Consider the following 18645-nt stretch of genomic DNA (forward strand, 5'->3'; position numbering starts at 1 on the left):
AACAGAAAAGGCGTGTGGTAAAATACTAATTGGAAAAAACATTTATTAAGTCGTTAAACCGAATGAGCTCCAAACAGAGACCGGAGTTTAGTGGAGGAAGTCTGTTTCACAAGCAAGATGGTGAAGCTCAGTAACGGACTTCTCATGGAAGAATCAAGCAACAACTAAAAATAAAATTGTAAAAAAAAAAAAAAAAAAAAAAAAAAAAAAAAAAAAAAAAAATTACCAGAGACACTGAACTTTAATTCAATGGTTTTAAAAAACAAAAAAAGCAATGTAAAACTAAATTTAACATTCATTTCTACACATGCAGGGTTAGGGAACTGGTTTTGATTTATAGTAATTCAAAAAAGGAAAAAAAAAACTATTTCAGATCCTTTGATGCCAGTTCAGACTGCTATTACACAACATCTACTAACAAAGCCAACAGTCAGCTGTCAATTTAAAAAAGAAAACATGACTAAAAATTTCACATAGCAGGATCCTGTAGAACGTCTTCATTTCCTATAAGACGGCGAACGACTGAAATGAAAAAAGCAGGTTAGAACAAAATATTTGATGTTTAATCATTTAAAAAAAGGGAAGAATTAAGTACCTCCTTGACCGGGACAAAGATCTAGAACGCCTGTTATTCTTCTCTTTGGACAGAGACCTATATCTGCGCCTATCTCTTGAAAGAGACCTAAGTGGGAAACAAAAGTTAAACTCAAAAACAAGAGGATTCCTCGTCCGTTTTCAACAAATATAGCAACAGATGTTCATACCTGGAGCGACTGCGGCTGAGGCTCCTCCTCCTCGGCGATCTGCAGTGCAGGTGAAGTTTAGAGAAATCAGATAAAAACATTACCAGAGTGAACTCAGCCCCCCTCTTTTTAATGCCACCTTTGATATTCATGATCCGTAGAGACACACGAGGAAACGTGGTTACACGTAGTTCCTGGTTGCTTTTAGTTTCAATTGAAACCTTATCGACAGAAAAGTGTCCAATCAGCACCAATCGATTAACATACAGAGATCATCATGGCTCGACATTAAGGGCTGCCCGTCTCTGCATACTAATCAATATCCCAACAGTAACGGATCTATACAGAGAGTGCAAAGATCATTTATTCATCTTTGGCCCCTGGTTGACCAGGCTCGTCATTCAGCCAATCGCTTTGAGGCAGCGTGCAACTACAACTCGGTGAAAACCCAGAAAAAAATGTCTTTCGTTTGCTCTTCACATTATCATATTTCAGGCTGTCATTTGTTTAATTTCAGAATTAATCTGCAGAGCAGGTCCATCACACTGGTCGTCCACAGATTGTGGGTCCCTATCCACACCAGATCGATGCATAAATAAAAGCTTAATGCCAAGTCATGACGATGCCCTCTAGCGTGATTATGACGTAACCATCCAACAACTTTTGTAAATGAATATCAAACGGTGAGCGGAAACTCCCTTGACCACAACTTTTGAGCTTTACATTTTTGCAGCTGCTGAAACTGTAAACTGCAAATCTCAAGCAGCTTTAAAAGATAAAGAATAAAAACTACAAAGAGCAGGATAAAAGGAACTTACTATTTTGGGGGATTTGGGCAAGATAGAAATGACGCAAGGAAGCCAGACTGATGGTGAGGGAGGTCGAATTGCAGAGAGGATTTGCCACATGATGCAAATGTTGGAGATATGAAGTTGCCTGGTGGCTGGTTGGAAGGGGTAGTTGTAGATTTTCCCTGCCCTTTTTGAGGGGAGGATGTGAAGGGATGTAAGCCAACGGCTGTTCCCCGATGATACAGTAGTTGTGTGGAGAATATAAAGAGTAAAGGCGCTGATTGGTGGATAATGTGAAGTGGACCGCTGTTGATTGGGTTAAGGTTGGAGGAAGAAGAGGAGGATGCTTGGAACTGCATGCTCAGGAACCAAAAGGTTGGTGGAACCTGACGACTGGCGGTGCGCCTTGGTCATGTGACAACACCAGTCAAGCTGATTGGGGCTCGCTGGTCAGCAGTCACATGATGCTGAAAGAGGACTAGTTGACTGACTCAGATGGTGAGAAGCGTGGTGGTGACGCTGCAACGGGGTTCAGTTTTATTAATAAACGGCAACTGAACTCAGAGAGAAACAAATCTTACACCTGCAGTAGGTAATTCAAGAAAGCACCTAATAAAATATACGTTTGGTGATGGAGTTTTACTTATATGCTCCTGTAAAACATCACTATGTTAGAACTTAGTTCACAGGCAAAAAGCTGATGCGACTTATTTTTGTTACTTGCTAACAGGATGAATCCTAAAATGAGAAAAATTCCCTGAGATTACCAATTGTCCTAGGGATATTCCGATGTCTACGTTCAGCCATTTTACCAACATGGTCCACAGCAGCAGATATACTGAATTACCTTTAGGCTACAGTGACCAGAATTAAGAAGCTCCTCCTACTAGGCTTTGCAATCAAGTTAGAAAAAGGTATCAATGGGTTTGAAATCAGAAAAACATTTTCCAAATGAATAAGCATATCGTCTAAAAAACCAAAAATACAGACCTGCGTCTGACTGGAGGACTGCGCCGCCTATAATCATCCCGAGGGCGTCTACTCCAGGACGGTGGGGGACCACGGCTTCTAGAGCGTTTCTCGCCAGTGGACAATTCAACACGCACTCGACAACCACACATTGTCCTAAATAACATAAAGATACTACATGAGCAGGGAAGGCATTGCGTTTCGCAGTTACAAAAGTAACAACGTAAATAAAGAACATCACCTTCCGTCTAGTTCCCTCACGGCATCAGATGCATCCCTGGGATCTTCAAACTCAACAAAAGCAAATCCTGGGGGATTTCGGGCAACCCACACACTTCTCAAAGGACCATAGTACCCGAACGCTCTTTCTAACTCTGTCTTGTTTCCATTGTTCCCGAGATTACCAACGTAAACCTTACAGTCAAGGGGACAGTCTCTGTGAAGAGGATCTGGAAAAGACAGACAAGAATGCACGAATGGAAATTAAATATTTCTATCATTTAGAAAAGCTCAACCTACATAAAACCACAATTTGTTTCTTTGTCTGCTGTTGTGACTGTGTTTACGTGCACTACACTTAATCTCTAATATGGCAAAAGCAAAATGTGCACGTAGAATTGATGTGAGCAAGCTCATTTGGGCCGCCTTAAGAGGCGTTATTGGAAAATTGTTGAGGAGCAGCAAAATAGGGACAAATCTTGACAAACCTCCCATTTCAATCGTTTCGAAGACGTTATGTTTGTTTCCCCTTCAAATGCGTTTGGCTAAAAAATAAAGAGAGACAAACAGTTAGTTATGGCTCCATTTCACCGTGGGACATTTGATCCAGAGAGGGAATCCTTTGCCGGCGTTCGACTGTCCATGCCTTGAAATTAGCTTGTCTCGCTAACATTAAAAGACATTTTGAGATCCTGCAAGACCTTTTAATCTAATACAGCCGATGCACATCGATAGCACAACCATTCGAGTATGATGTGCGGGCCAATAAACCTGTTACTTAGCTGCTAACTGCTAACGTAATTGCTGGATAGCATGAGTCGGCTAGCTGAACAAGGGAATATGAATAATCTTAGTTGGGTATATCCCCGTTTCTAAGCGCTAATCACTAAATTTGCACATTGATCGTAGTAACGTTGCATTTGTACTTGCAAAACTATAAAACATGGATACAGACATTATTCAAGCTTGCATGCCTCTGAACGCGAATGCTAAATTAGCTACAACCGCGCAGCAACATTTCCTTTACGCATCCAACATGAGAAAGCAGGGGGAAAATATCTATTTCAAAGTTAACTCAACACACACAAAAAAGTGGAATGCCTTTCATAAAATTGGAGCAAATCGCTCAAGGACAGTATAATTACCTTTTTTATTGGCTTCGATTTTACAAATTCTTTGTAGCAGGGTACACGCCACCTGGCTTAGCTGCTAGCTTCTCTCGATAGCGATAGCTTTTTTGCCCCCCCAGGATGACAACGATTCAAGGCGCCTTATTCAAGCTGAACCAATGGCAGCACGCAGACTTAGGTTAAAAGACAGGAAGCAAACAGAGCTGGCCAATCACACGCAGAGTAGGGCGGGACATAACGTTGTTATTCCGAGGAAAGAACTGACGCGGAGATGGTTCGTTCCAATCTTCTACACTGCCACCTACTGTATGGGAGTAGGAAGAGCAGTACATTAGATAGAACACGTCAATACACCAGAACGCTGACAAAGTCTGTTCGTTGAGAAAATAGGATACATTGTTCAAGTTTGAGACGAATAAATATGCACTTATTTGACATACTTAAATATTTTAGCCCTTTATGTTATACATAAGCCAAAAGCCAAAATCATTCAGGCAGTTTTAATTCCATAAATAAAACATCCAAAAAAGAAGAAGCTAAATCTAATGAAAGCTTTAAATTATATCAGCATCAAATTTAGTCTTTCAATTGGAAAAGAGGCGTTCCAGCAAACAACTTAATGTATTTATCAGGCCTGTATTGCTTAGGTCATAATTCAATTTTGTTATGATCAGCATATTAACCACTCAAAAAGTTGATTAATATTCATAGACACTGGCTAAGATGGAGGAGTAGTTGGTATTCCAATCTCTATTACCCTATCATAAATCTAAAATCACCAAAACATCTTTAAACTTGACTTTTTCACACCAATAGGGAAGACTATACAGTACGCTGATCTCCCTGGTCATTTTATTAAATTAAGTCACTGAACCTAGTAATCAAATCCTTATAGGTGACCTAGGAATATTGATAATGATTCATCAGGGCCAACATGCTTGCTGTTTTAGTCGCACGTGTTTAATAGCATTGGGGCTGATTATGAAGTATCTATTATTGTTAAATAATGGTTGCTGTAGCCATGTCTATTAGTCCTTAGAACTCCTCTTTTACGTTTTAATAAATCAAGGCGTTAATTCTGAATTTAATAACTCTGATAGAACAGATCTGTGGTAGGCTTGCATCCTCCCAAATTAAACACCTACTTGACACTAGTGCAGGTGCACGTTGGAGGACATCAGGAATCAACATGCAGTGGCTCTGTGCAGGAAACGTGTGGCTTTGTCTGGAAAAGTAACCAATAAATCTGCTAGTATGAGTTTTGCAAAGCTGTGGCTGAGTTCACTTCAATGCAGGAAGACTGGAACAAACAGTGTAGCTGTGTTGAGCTGTGCATTCCCTCCTACAAATTCATGAACTTATTGAACTGTAACATCCCACTCATCATTAGTCACCTTCTGTCTTCTTACATGGAGCTCTGGGCAGATTATGACCAGATACTATCTAAACTTTCAGGAACACTTCCGTCAGTGGGGCTGGTAACATGTCTGGGATGTTAGACCCCACCCCAGCTAAGCAGCTTAAGGACGGTCTACCTATTATTAGTGCAGCTCTTTTAGATACAACCAGTGTGTCTCTGTTGACAGGCCTGTGAACGTCTTCAAACTACTCATAGTGGGACCGACACATCTTCTGGACCTGTCGCCCCTTCTGGTGTTGCAGCCAATGTATGTACAATAAAATATTGAATAACAAATTTCATATAACTCAGAAGAAGGACGTAAGCCAAGACAAACAACATCAGCGACGTGCAAAGGATGGGAGTAGGTGTTACTGAATGTTCCTTTCTGAACAGAGGGACACTTGGGGATTGATGGGATTATCAGTGGTCTAACCTCTCTGACCCCTGACTCTGCACTCTTTGAGTGTTTCTAAATGTACTATATATAGGTTTTTAATTTCATGCTGACATAGCTGTCTGTCATAGCTTATTTTGTCTGGAGTTTGCACACACAGTTATTACAGTGCTATAACATATATATTATTTGTGTGATGACTTAATTGGCAAGCCAGGATAAATATCCAGGCTTGGTTCTGAATCTGGTGATGTCTGTGAGTTTTATAGAAGAAACATAAGTGTAATTTGAGAATGTGGGTTTACACATCACCATGGCAACAAATATCTTATGTGCTATAAGGAATTCTTTGGGAATTGTTTCCTCTACAGGATGTTTCATATTCAGAGTATACTGTATTTCCTTGCTCACAGCTTCACTTTAAGAAGCTCTGTGAAATATTTCTGATAAAATGATGTCATGAAACAACATCGAGGAGAAGAACGAATCTGGGTTCTGAAGTGGACAATTTCAGCATCATCGGTTCACTGTGTTCTCCCTGTTTGGATGGACAGAAATGCACATAAATGAATAAAAATTTCCTCTCAACCCAACCCAAAATTTGATCAAAAAGACCTGAAGAGGTGGAACTTTGCAGTCTTTAGTTTTTACTGCGTCCCCATCCTGCATTATAAACCGGCGGTCAGGCGCCTGACTCCCACTGAAGTGCGGGGGAAGTCAAAATGCAAGCATCAGCCAAAAGCAGCTAACATGATGCTGAAATAAATGTATTTAATTCAATGAAAATCCTTCAGATAATGAATATGAGTGCATGTTAATTAATTATGGCTCCAACTGATGACGCATTCAGGAACTTTAAAACAACCCAGCGAAAAGTTTAAAAGTTGAAAACAAATAATATTTGAAACTCAACAGCTCGTGCACATAATCTTTGGAGATAATGTGCATCAAATGTCCTTTAAAGTTTTAGCTGAATCAAAAAACAAAACAAGGTCTGATTGCGTGTTTGGGGGACCCAGGGAAGGACGCTTGCTTCAGGGTGCAATAGTTCAGGGATAAAAGGGAACGGTCAGGAGATTACTCCCATGTACGTAACACGGATGCCTAGAACACAAACAAAGGGCATTATGTTCCTCGCCTCTAATTTCAGGGCTGTGCGCATGTTTGGTTAGTGTGAGTGTGTCCCTGCCCTCGTCCACGCCACCCGGGTTTTAAATAGCAGCATGAAGACTTAAGCTCTGTTTGTTTTCTTTAGGAATACCCCTCTGGATGATCCTTTTAAAACTGTTCAATGAAACATCTTTTGTTGTGCGTGTGCAGATGTCTGTGTCTGTCTGTGTGTGTGTGTGTGTGTGTGTGTGTGTGTGAGTGCACGTATGGGCACGCCTCCTCTCCGAGTAGTGTTTTTCAATCAGATTAGAACAGCACATTCTGTTCTGTTTCACTTCCTGATGACTGTGCAGCGTGTATCCCTGGGTGAACTCACCCGCCTGCTTCTGCTACCTCAGTGACACTCATTCAGACAGATGTATCCTCTCAGAGAGCAACAGGGTATGAAGGAAACATGTGGCCCAATGATCAAATGCCCAGGTTGTTTTTTGGTTTTTTTTAAATGACAACTTTAAAAAAAATCTTTTAGGATTTTTAGGTCTGAAAATCTTGAATTCTTGAGGTCGATGTTTACAGCTGTTCCCTTAACTAGCAAAGACCTTCAACTTTCAGCAAGGTTAGTGATTTAAAAAAACCCAAATGATTCTTTATTTAGTTTGAGCCATTTGGGCTATTTGTTTTAAACAAATCCCCGCTTCTAAATACATGCTTCAGGCAAAGGTTTAAATGGGAAAAGTCCAAAGATGAGCGTGTATAAATGTGTCATTTCTGTCTGGAGATCTTTAAACATCTTACAGAAACAGGCATTAAGTCACCTTTGGTTCATGGGATCACCTTACTCCTTCCTGTCTGCCAGCACGGTGGCCAGACATAAACTCCCGCATAACCTTCAATAAAACCCTTAACTGATCACAAGGCACCAATCTCCAACGCCCGCACCAGGACTCAACATAATATTGTAATTTCTTTTATATTACAGCCTGTGCTGACATAATGAGCTTCAGTCCAGAGACTTTCTGTCTCCGTGTGTCTTTTTCTTTATCTTTGCTTCTTCACTCTGTGCATCGACTTAAGTGTGTTTAGTCTGGGTGTTGGTTGCTTACACGCAGGTGATATTACTGCCAATGCCAAGCACTGTGCAAACACAGGAAGTCATTTTAAAACATGCCAGGAGGACTGGAAGGAGATCCTTCTAAGTACCACCACTGTTTTATTTAGATTCTGCAGGCACCTCTCACAAATAAAGCACGTGAAGTCCAGAATTGACTGCAGCAACAATGGCCGACTGACATGTTGTGCAACACGCCGGGTGGAAAGTACACCGAGATAAAAGAGGAGGAATGGAACAAAAGGCAGGATGACAGCAGTGCATGTTTAAAATACTAGGAGGACAGATAAACATATGTAAAGGTGTAGCCCTAGTGTGTGTGTGTGTGTGAGTGTGTGTGTGTGTATGCGTGCGCACGTTTGTGTGTGTGCAGGGGTGCTTTTAAAGGTTTAGGGTCAACGATGACAAAGGAACAACTCCCATCCCATAAAAAAGGAGTTAACTTGATCACATGAACTTAAAAGAGAGACCTTGGGAAAATGCCAGGTCTATCTTTTGAACACTTCTTTTGCATTGCACACACAAAAAAAGCTGTAACGTACATATTTGCAAATATTTATAATTACACATAGACTATTTTAGGTATTACAAGATGGAGTGAGCAGATTAAACCTAATGTGAAAATAATTAATAAGCTATTAGAAATACGATTAAAATGGCAGATGTGTTCATGTGGGGGTACATGCAAATACAAGATAAATGAGGATGAATCAAAAAGACATCACATGCTGTTCTTAACAAAAAAGGGTGAAATAGGTGACATGATGGGTTTCATATCACATTGACTTCGTTTAGCCTCAAAGAGTTTGTTTTCTATTCACGCGTTTATGGTGGTGAATACTTGAGAACGGGGAGATAATTTTATGCACCGTTAACAGCACAGCGGTCGGCACTGGCTTGGCAGAGGAGGGCAAATGAAGTCAGCCCAGTAAAAATGACAATAAAGTGGAACAATGTCAAATGATCAAAAGTAGCCGGTAAGAGGGAAGGAAAGTGTGTGCGCGTGTGCGTGCGTGCGTGTCCAGAAGCGCTGGTGGAGCTGTGCTGTCAGCTGAGCGCAGAGAACAGCCTGATGCGGTACAGGCTGTTCCCGCCTGACTCGGCACGGAACGGGTTACAGGTCAGGGTGTCTGCTGGAACACAGTGTTCTCCACGGCGGCGGCGGCGGCGGTACAGCAGCTACAGTACAGCCGGAACATCGTGTTACTTTGTGGCCGCTTTCCAAGACCTGCCCCCCTCTTTACGCTAAACGCCCTCCCACAACTGCGCTCGGACACACACACACACACACACACACACACACACACACACACGCACACACACACACGCACACACACACACACACACACCACCCCTCCCCTCCCCGCCGCTTTCTTTTTCAGCTCCATGCGGTTGCTTTACCGGTACGTGCGCACGGGGTGAAAGGGTTAAACGGAGAGAGAGAGAGAGAGAGAGAGAGAGAGAGAGAGAGAGAGAGAGAGAGAGAGAGAGAGAGAGAGAGAGAGAGAGAGAGAGAGAAACAGACACACACAGAGAGAGAGAGGGGGGCAGAAACAGGGTAACACGGTGAGTGAGCGGACGGAACAGTCAGTACCCGGGTTATGAGGTGAGCAGGACCCGGACCCGATCGAAAGTCACCGAATGAGAATACGCACCGGAGGACACCGGCTGAGTTCCCCAGAAGAGTCCTCAGCCTCGGCAGCGCAGATCATGTGAGTCTTCATTTATCCATCCCCACATGGATGAGCTAATTAACCAGCTTATTGTTATTAACCAGCTTATTGTTATTAACCCTCTAAGAATTCATCAGTGCGAATGCTTCAAAATTTGGAGACGCTGTCAAGCTGCCAGACTTGTGGGGGGCTGGATCTTGAGATGGGGACGGGTGGACGGGGGGTTTAAAAAGGGGGAGATGGAGTTCAGGTGTACCTTCGTAAACGGCTGGTTGTGTAACCCCACTTCTGAGAAGTGCACGCTCTCAAGTACAGTGTGTGCCAATGGGGCTGTGCGTTACTGGCAACCGTAGCGGACTGTGTAACCATCGCAGAGCTTCCAATTAGGTCCCTTTATTAATGCAGAGGAGGTAAAAAAAAGCCCGAGATACCGGTAAAACACTTATGGTTGAAGAAAAATCCCCGTTTTTGTCATTTGGAACGCCACAATGAAACTAGAGAAGGGACTATTGTTGATTCATACGTTAGAGATGGCATCATGTTTATCCCGCATGTTTATGCGCTCTCAAGCTGAATTTCACGCCTCCACGCACAAATGTTGGTTTTCTTTATGTAATTGTAAGATTTGGGATTTAATTGTAAATCTGATTGAATTACTATCCTTAATTAATTGAATATTATGCTTCAGGCAGGTGATTAAGAATAGTCTTGCTATTAACGGAAAAATCAGCTTTTTTCCCCGCATTTGTTTGTGAGAGGCTCAGAGATTGATGAACACCATCAGGTTAACCGTGAATAGAAGGAACATTGTGTTCACACACACACACACACACACACACACACACACACACACACACACACGCACACACACACGCACACACACACACACACACACACACACACACACACACACACACACACACACACACACACACACACACACACGACCAATTTATTTACCGTAGGCTGTTATGAGGTGAAATATCTGGATCTCCAATGCAGCTGACATTATGGCTCAAGATGATGGAAGGAGAGAGGACAGAATCAGACAATAGAACACAGCTTGAAACAGCTTGAATCAGTGCCAGGAGGCTCTTGGATGTTGCACCAATTTGCATGTTCAGCTGTTGATAACTCCTCCAAATTAAAATGTCAGGAATATCTGAATTGCAGCTCATTTTTATTTTCCTTGAATAATGCGGCCGTGCTGTTTTGTCCAGTCGATTGGGGAGGGGACGCAGTGTGTGCAATATTGCTCAACCAAAAGTGTGTTTTTTTCTGTGTGAATGAATTGTTCTTTAGAATTTTATTTCTTTTATTTCAGATTTTGTTTTTGCAAGCACTGGAATAGCAGATTACAGTAAATTAAGTTTTAGTAGTTTCTGCTCTTTAAACATTAAATTTGATTTTTATTTTATTTATACATTTTATTATTTGAGTTTATTTGAGAGAGGGAGAGAGAGAGGGGCTGTTCATTTGCTGTGTTAGCACACATTTTAGATTCAGCCAATTTGTGGCTTTTAATGCTTTTAAGCAAAATAGCCTAAATGAATACAGCTCTTATATTTCCAAGTATTCTATTTTGATGTAATTTTTAATGTTTCAGGAATGCTGAGTTTTGATAGTTAATGCTTTTCCCCCGAGTTGGTTAATCACTGGGGATTTATGTTCAAACAGTGATCATCTTTGCTTAGACTGTGGTTTTTCATTGTTTAGATGAATGTATATTTGTGGAAACAAATGTCAAAAATATTTGTCTTCTAGAGTTTTCGTTGTTCTTAAGATCCTTCTTTGGCTCAGCCGGACACAGGGATTTCTTCACATTAAATTGAGCTAATTAAATCAAATTAGGTTATATCTGTGATGGTTAAAAAACAAGGACTGTGAAAAGGTCAATCAAACAAACACAAACTCAATTAGGCCTAGATGTTGATGTTTTAAATACTTAAATTAAGAATAAGCAACTTAAATATGATTTTTAAGTGATACCAGTGTTAACACCGCATTGCTGTGTTAACTAATAAAGTCATTTCAACCTCCAGTGGCATTACAAATGCGTTTATCAGAATTGTTGTTTATGTTTTTTAGAATTGGACCGAGATCATGTTAATTTGCATCCTGCTCGTTAGTAAAATCGATGCTTCTTTTTCATATTATCTCCTATTGAAAATGATCCCTTTGGTTCGAAAGACTTGAATTGTAACAGTAACAACATCAGTTTCACTTGATGTTTCCAACGTTTTGTTGTTATTTTGTATCAATGCAGCACATCTCTGTTTGTAACAAAGTCCTCAGTATTCCAGCAGAGTTCCACAGCAGATGAGCTCAGGCCATTTTAGCAAGTGTTAACGTCCCGGCACGGGTTAATAATTGCCAAACAGTGTTTGCTGGCATGCCTAACGTGGCCAACTGGCAGCTTCATCGTCACATTGCTGCCATTGTTGACGCTCGCTGACACCGACATCCTGATCGGGTGACATCGACCCACCCAGTCTGTGTTTGCTACATCTCATGTAGATCTACGATTCGATGGTAGCAAAAGCTGGAAGATGTGGTGAAAAAGACCCTAAAAAGAATCGATTTTAGAACCACAGCATCCGGAAAGATGAAAAGTTCATGTGAGCTTTGATTCCCCATCAATAAATAGGGTATAAGTTAAAGTTTAGACATGCAGTGGCTCAGCTTTAATCTATTTTTGGGCGACCAAGATTCTTCTCTGAAACACACACACAACAAAAATGAACAAAAATGTGTGCTATTACACATGGATTTATTATTCTAATAATGCCATTGGCTGTGTAATAACACGGATATATTGTTCATATGTTTAGATGTTTCTGGCAGTCACTATAAACATATATATATATATACACTATAAAATGTATAAACTAATAAGTGCTGTTAGAACTCAGCTTTTGGATGAACCTTTAAGACAGAGGGTGCAAAATGTTTTATTGTATTACCGTAAAGACACTATTTAATGAGCCCCAAATTCCCTTTTTGGTTCCTGTTTGTGCTAAACGAGTCAAAAATATTCAACATTTGAGCCTTTCAACTGTTGGTATGTTACAAAACCACCAAATCCACAAAGTTCTCTATAATTTTGGTTCCCAGAGTCAGAAGAATAACTATCTTAGCTCTGTAGCACCACAGAATAAATGAGAGCTGCTTTTATCCCATCATTAAATACTGTCAACATAATATAATTCTGTCACAATTTAGGTTTATGTCAGTTCCGTCCACTTTGTTTTAGCAAGTTTTCAATATTTGAATGGTTCATTCTTTGTTTTAGTGCTCTTGAGTCCCTCTTTCCCATCTATGAGGCCCCATTGTTCTGTGTAAGTTACGATTTGATGAATATTCAACTGACACCCATTAAAACTGGCTGGCAGGGAAGTATCAAATAGTTCCAATCCTAAAACTAGAACCTGGCTTCGCTCACATCTTGCTGCACCATTTAAGCAGATAAATCGTTTCAAATGGGCACTGAGACCATTAAAGCTGTCTTGTCTGTTGGTGGAAAGTGATGCTTCCTATGGCTGACATCGTTGACCACCTTTAGAGTTTAAATCCCTATCATGTAAATCTTGGGCTGATGTCTTCAAATAGCAACACATTAGAAGAATTAGGATCTGAAATATTGTCACACACACCAGGGAACGTCACCTCTCCCCCATTCTTTACAAACCAGTAGTCACACACACCAGGATCAATGGGCGCCTTGCTCAGGGGCACCCCAGCTCATGACCCGTTCTGGGTTTTTAACCAACAGGGGATTATATGAGAAAGAACAAAATATGAACCTGAAGTTGGAACTTGTGATGATGTAGTTTTCCTCAGCGTAATCACATCGTGTGCATGTGTGTCGGACAGCTCTCCTCACGCAGACATGACCACAGACCAGGAGCTGCCCCCGGACGGTCAGTCCACCACGGCCCTGTTTACAGCGAAGGGCATCGATGTGACGCCCAATAAAGACCAAGGGGTCATCAAGGTACTTTTCAGTCAGACGTTGAAATGCAGTTTTTTGAAAAAAGCCTCAAAGCTTCTGTTAAAATGGACGCTTGTCGCTACAGATTGTAAAGCGTCTAGGACACGCTGGAGACCGACCAATGATCGGAGACAAAGTGACCGTCCATTACACTGGGAGGCTGTTGAACAGGAAGAAGTTTGACTGCACTCACGATCGCAAGGAGCCTTTTAGCTTCAATGTCGGCAAGGGTAAACCGCTCGCGCTGTAAACCCTCCTGAAATATTCCAAGATATGGTTCAAGTAAAGGTCTCACTCGCATTTCATGCACAGGACAAGTGCTGAAAGCCTGGGATGTTGGGGTTTCATCCATGGAGCGAGGAGAAGTAGCCGTGTTCCTCTGTAAACCAGAGTACGCCTACGGTGTCGCTGGTAATCCGGACAAAATACCTCCCAACTCTGCGGTTGTGTTTGAGGTGGGTGCACCAGGTCACACAGTCTGCTTTAATCCATTTATGACAAAAATCAGCGATATGGGATATGGGATAAGGGTTTTGTGTCATCTGGAAGGGTCTCGGAAAGGGTTTGGTATCTCATCTGTATGCAGCTATTGTTTCTCTTTAATTAGTGTGATTTGATTATGTGACACTCCTACTTGTTTTTCTTTTGTCTATTGTCTTTTCCTCCACCCACACCAACACCAAGTTAAACAGAGCCTTGGGTTTTATCTTGTTTTATATAACTGTGCTGCACAACGTCTAAATCCACGTTTACAACAAAACAGATCGAGCTGCTCGACTTCCATGCAGAAAGCCTCACCAACGATGGAGGCATCCTGCGAAGAATAAAGGTCAAAGGGGAGGGTTTCTCCAATCCCAACGAGGGAGCTAAAGTTCACGGTAAGAAAAGTTTTCAAATAATTTTTTTAAATTTTTTTTCAAAAAATTGTGGATCTTGTGGTGGCTGGATGAAGCGGCAATGGAGGGCAACAGTGTCGTGCTTTTGCCGTCACAGTGCACCTGGAGGGAAGCTGTGGTGGAAGACTGTTTGACTGCAGGGACGTCAGCTTCGTCGTGGGCGAGGCTGAAGACAAAGGCGTTCCCTTCGGGGTGGATCGAGCCATGGACCAGATGCAGAAAGGAGAGTGCTGCCTGCTTTACCTACAATCAAAGTAAGTCGCTGAACAAAACCTTCGAACCTCAACCGTCTCTTCCATGTAGAGGGTTCAGCGCTTTCATCCTACAGACCTGCCCTGTCTGTGTTTGACAGATACAGTGTAAAGCTGCAGGATTTAATGCATGAGGAGAAAACACATGCTGTATATTACCGTATCTGTGAAATGAAGGATTAGACACATATAATAATCAACATGAGGCAAAATTTGTGGATGATGTCCAGTACATTTTGGTGTTGGTCCATGAACGAGTGACTTATCTCATTCCATATTGTTACCTAGTGACATGTTTACATCTATGGGCAGAAATGTAATTAGAAGATACGTCTCTACCCTTTTTCTGTACTATAGCAGCTGATGCTAAAGGGCTTTGCTGATGGCCGAAGGTTTGAGGGCATTGTGTTTTTTCTTTTAACACAGGTATGCCTTTGGAAGTGAGGGTAAAGCAGAGTTTAAAATTGGCCCCAACAAAGACGTGGAATATGAAGTTACTCTCAAAGACTTTCAAAGGGTGGGTTCAGCTCTCAGCATGGTTCCGTTTTGGTTCGTATTCAAACCTCCAAAAGAAGAAATCCATCTGCACTCAACTAATTAGCTGTCTCCACCAGGCTAAAGAATGCTGGGAAATGGACTTAAATGAGAAGTTACAACTGGCCGCTGAAGTTAAGATTAAAGGGAATCAATACTTTAAGGTACATTGTTCTGGAAAAATGATGGGATTTTTTTTACATTTTTGATTAACATGAACTGTAAACAGTAGTGTCCTCCTCTCTCAGGCGGGACGGCACTTCCAGGCAGTTATCCAGTACCAGCGCATCGTTTCCTGGCTGGAAATGGAGTGTAGTGCCAAGCCAGAAGAGCAGAAGAGGATCCAAGACTTCCTGCTGAAATCTCACCTCAATCTGGCGTTGTGCTACCTGCGGATGAAAGAGCCTTCCCATGTTGTGGAGAACTGCAACAAGGTGATTTGGAAGACCCATGATGTTGGACCATTTCATGGATCTAACTGTGATTCTGCCTCAGAATTATTTGGCTTCCTGTTAACGCGGCTGCTCTGTGTCTGCATGTGCGAAAGGTTATTGAGCTGGACGAGCACAACGAGAAGGCTTTGTACCGCCGCGGGAAAGCTCGTCTCCTTCGGAATGAGTTCAGTCTGGCCATGACAGACTTTCAACAAGTGTTGCAAAAAAACACCTCGAACCGAGCAGCTCGTGCTCAGATTGCCATTTGCCAGAATAAGATTAAGGAACATCACGAACAGGATAAGAGGATTTACGCCAACATGTTCCAGAAATTTGCAGAACAGGATGCCAAGGTCCGTCAACTCATTCATGGCTAACAACAGCAAACTTGACTTTTCTTGTTCTTGTTTCGATTAAGCAAATATGAAGTACATTGGGAAAAGGTATATAGAATTTCAAAATAAAACACCAACATTTCCAAATATGGAGGTGCACACACCCAGATTGCCGCAGCTATGTCTTCACTGGTTTGACAGAACATTTGTGCTGCTAAATTTGGTAGAGTACTTCTATCTTTGTGAGGACCAGTACTGGCAAAACGCATTACAATTTCTGATGTTTTCCATCTGAAACATATATGCCAAACAACCAAATCTTTGATGCTGCAACTGAAAGATTCCAAATATTATCTGTTTTTAGTTGATTTTTAGTGAAGGAAGAGTACAGCCAAGAGTATAAAATCATTTGGCTGTATTTATTGCATAAATACATAATTGGATTATTCTGACATCTAGTGTTGATTTTTGGAATATTTTTCTGTTATATATTTTTATTGCTGAAAACATTTTTCAAATGTAGAGAAACTTCTGTTGTTTTCCATTATTATATATGTAATTTGCAGCCTGACAAAAGCTCAAAAACCTTTGCATAAAGTGTTTATCACCAGTCCACTGAACTCGTGTTCCCTGCTTCTTCCACAGACTGGGAAGAGAAAGAAGAGGAAAAGTGGCGTTAAAGGCGAAATAAGCCTCAAACGGAGGAGGAGGAGCCAGGAATGCTCCTCATAGCAGCGGCATCACTTGAAGTGGAGAAAACATTTTGCTTTTCCATGCTCTGGTGTCAGAGACAGAAATCCAAATGTCCTCATGCCTGAACTTGACCATTCCTGTATGTAAAGCAGTGTGGTAAAGGGATGTTTGCACCAAACAGCAATTCTTCTGTCACAGAGAGCCTGCAGCTGCTAGGTCTTGACCCCACCAAGACTGCACCATCAGTGAGGTCAGACAAGTAAATGCTGTTAGACACCCTGACTCATGTATTTCTTTAAAAAAAAGTTACATGTTGATCACTGCTGTTTAAAACTGAAGTGTGCCTCCACATTTCTTGTTCCCCCACCTCAAACTGCATAGAAGCCCGGTTTTAATTCTTTCTCTTGGGCAGCTACATGCATGTGTCATCACTGTTTGTGGGGATTCAGACTTGAAACCTTGCAATCAGTCAAAAGAGTTCGACGTAACTTGCGCACTGGTAATGGTACATTGACTTTTTAGTGGGAAAAAGGTGCCTCTGTCCTCCCCGTTGGGCACTGAGCGGCCACTCTGCCGAGCTGAGCTCAGAATACCTGAAAGCATCGACCTTTAATTTGCTCGGAGCTTCAGACTGCCAAGATGGATTTCGGGCTCTGAGTGAGGGATTCTTTAGTGAAGGGGCAGCTGAAGGGACACAGGAATCACAGATGAGTGTATGTGTGTGTGTGTGTGTGTGTGTGTGTGTGTGTGTGGGTTTGAATGAGTCTGGATGAACACCCTCTTTGTGAAATTGTTTTTTTTTTTAAAAAGTCTGCCAAAAAGACACTGAGCTGGCATTCTGGGCTGTAGATGAGTGCAGAACAGTCTCACCTGCAGTGTTTGCAGTTCTGCTGAACTTGCTTGATGTTCGATTGTGTTTGCAAAAATTGTCAACTCGCTACATTTGAATGCACTCATAGAAACACCTCCTCAACACCTTATAACATTAGTGTACACATTTCTATTACATTAAAATGTCACTATAATGTATTATGTTATATATGTACCAAACCCAGGTGGGTGCTATTTTAATAAAATAACAAAAGTGGAACGGCTTCTCATTATAAATGAAGACCTAATTAAAATCACGCAGGCAAACCCTCAAATTTGACTCAAAAGCAAATTAGAGGTTTGTCTGTCACACTCTTTATCCAGACCTGCAACTTTCCATCCAGTCCAGTGTTGGTTCGGTTCATTGTATCAAGGAGGATTGCGACAACTGGCATGACAATTCCTTCCCTCATCTCCTCTTCTTATTCACCTCCTACATAAGATGTAAGCAGAAGGACATCGAGGTGACAAAGGCTATCATTCAGTGAATGTCGTATGATCAAAGATGGCACTTTAGGCCTGCTTTTGCATCCAATTCCTCATTTTTCTATTTTCCCCCTGATAACAATCATACAGTGAACCATGATGCAACTGTTATCACTCCACGAAATGTTACAATGTCTCCTACAGATTCATTGATGTTTAAAGACCCGGCGTTGTCTTGAATATTCCCTGTGACTGTGTAAATATGGTTTGATGTCAGCCCATGTCATCCGGCAGCTTGATACGCTGTACCTGCCTAAGTATTTTCATCTGTAAGTATGAAGCCTGAGAATCTAAATATTTATCCCTCACTGTCAACTACCAAATCATGTCAATGAATGAGCGCAGTGACTCGAGCCAAATGGGATAGTCTGGTAATCTGCCAGAGGTGTTTTGGGATTGTTTTTTTTTTTTTAGAAATGATGAGAAGTCATCCAAACGTTTACATGTTTTCTAAAGATTCTGACGCTGTAAAGCAGATTTGATCCAAGTCAGGAACACGGCATTTATACTGTATGTACAAGAAATATTTTCAGAAAAAAAAGTGAGGTACCTTTGTTCATGTCTTCTTTATATAAAGATTTGCACTTTAAAAGCATTAAATAATCTCAAGAGACAG

General features: G+C 41.4%; 2 protein-coding genes across 2 annotated transcripts; one reads left to right on the forward strand and one right to left on the reverse strand.

Moving 5' to 3' along the window:
• Nucleotides 1-18: 18 nt before the first annotated feature.
• srsf3a (serine and arginine rich splicing factor 3a) lies at nucleotides 19-4019 on the reverse strand. Its single transcript, XM_011613898.2, has 7 exons — nucleotides 3868-4019; nucleotides 3211-3267; nucleotides 2745-2952; nucleotides 2525-2659; nucleotides 765-803; nucleotides 596-682; nucleotides 19-522 (listed from the first exon to the last, which is right to left on the reverse strand). Exons 2-7 carry the CDS (start codon nucleotides 3215-3217, stop codon nucleotides 498-500), a joined length of 501 nt encoding a protein of 166 aa, XP_011612200.1. The 5' UTR covers nucleotides 3218-3267; nucleotides 3868-4019; the 3' UTR covers nucleotides 19-497.
• A 5322-nt stretch (nucleotides 4020-9341) lies between these two features.
• Nucleotides 9342-18642, forward strand: fkbp5 (FKBP prolyl isomerase 5). Its single transcript, XM_003973240.3, has 11 exons — nucleotides 9342-9578; nucleotides 13413-13533; nucleotides 13616-13760; nucleotides 13843-13985; nucleotides 14294-14408; nucleotides 14524-14680; nucleotides 15104-15194; nucleotides 15292-15375; nucleotides 15460-15645; nucleotides 15759-15998; nucleotides 16626-18642. The coding sequence occupies exons 1-11, from the start codon at nucleotides 9508-9510 to the stop codon at nucleotides 16710-16712; spliced, it is 1440 nt and encodes a 479-aa protein (XP_003973289.2). The 5' UTR covers nucleotides 9342-9507; the 3' UTR covers nucleotides 16713-18642.
• The last annotated feature ends 3 nt before the right edge of the window (nucleotides 18643-18645 follow it).

Source organism: Takifugu rubripes, chromosome 19, assembly GCF_901000725.2.
Source record: "Takifugu rubripes chromosome 19, fTakRub1.2, whole genome shotgun sequence".
Lineage (NCBI taxonomy): Eukaryota > Metazoa > Chordata > Actinopteri > Tetraodontiformes > Tetraodontidae > Takifugu > Takifugu rubripes.

What these genes read in the sequence shown, in the direction of transcription:
- srsf3a (XM_011613898.2), bottom strand. An exon ending in AGTCCTCCAGTCAGACGCAG is followed by an intron (nt 804 to 2,524) that starts GTCTGTATTTTT and finishes CCTGCACTGCAG; the next exon opens with ATCGCCGAGGAGGAGGAGCC. An exon ending in CTCAGCCGCAGTCGCTCCAG is followed by an intron (nt 683 to 764) that starts GTATGAACATCT and finishes TTTCCCACTTAG; the next exon opens with GTCTCTTTCAAGAGATAGGC.
- fkbp5 (XM_003973240.3), top strand. Translation starts at nt 9,508, where the DNA reads ATGAGAATACGCACCGGAGGACACCGGCTGAGTTCCCCAGAAGAGTCC. An exon ending in GCCTCGGCAGCGCAGATCAT is followed by an intron (nt 9,579 to 13,412) that starts GTGAGTCTTCAT and finishes TGTGTCGGACAG; the next exon opens with CTCTCCTCACGCAGACATGA. An exon ending in TTGCAGAACAGGATGCCAAG is followed by an intron (nt 15,999 to 16,625) that starts GTCCGTCAACTC and finishes CTTCTTCCACAG; the next exon opens with ACTGGGAAGAGAAAGAAGAG.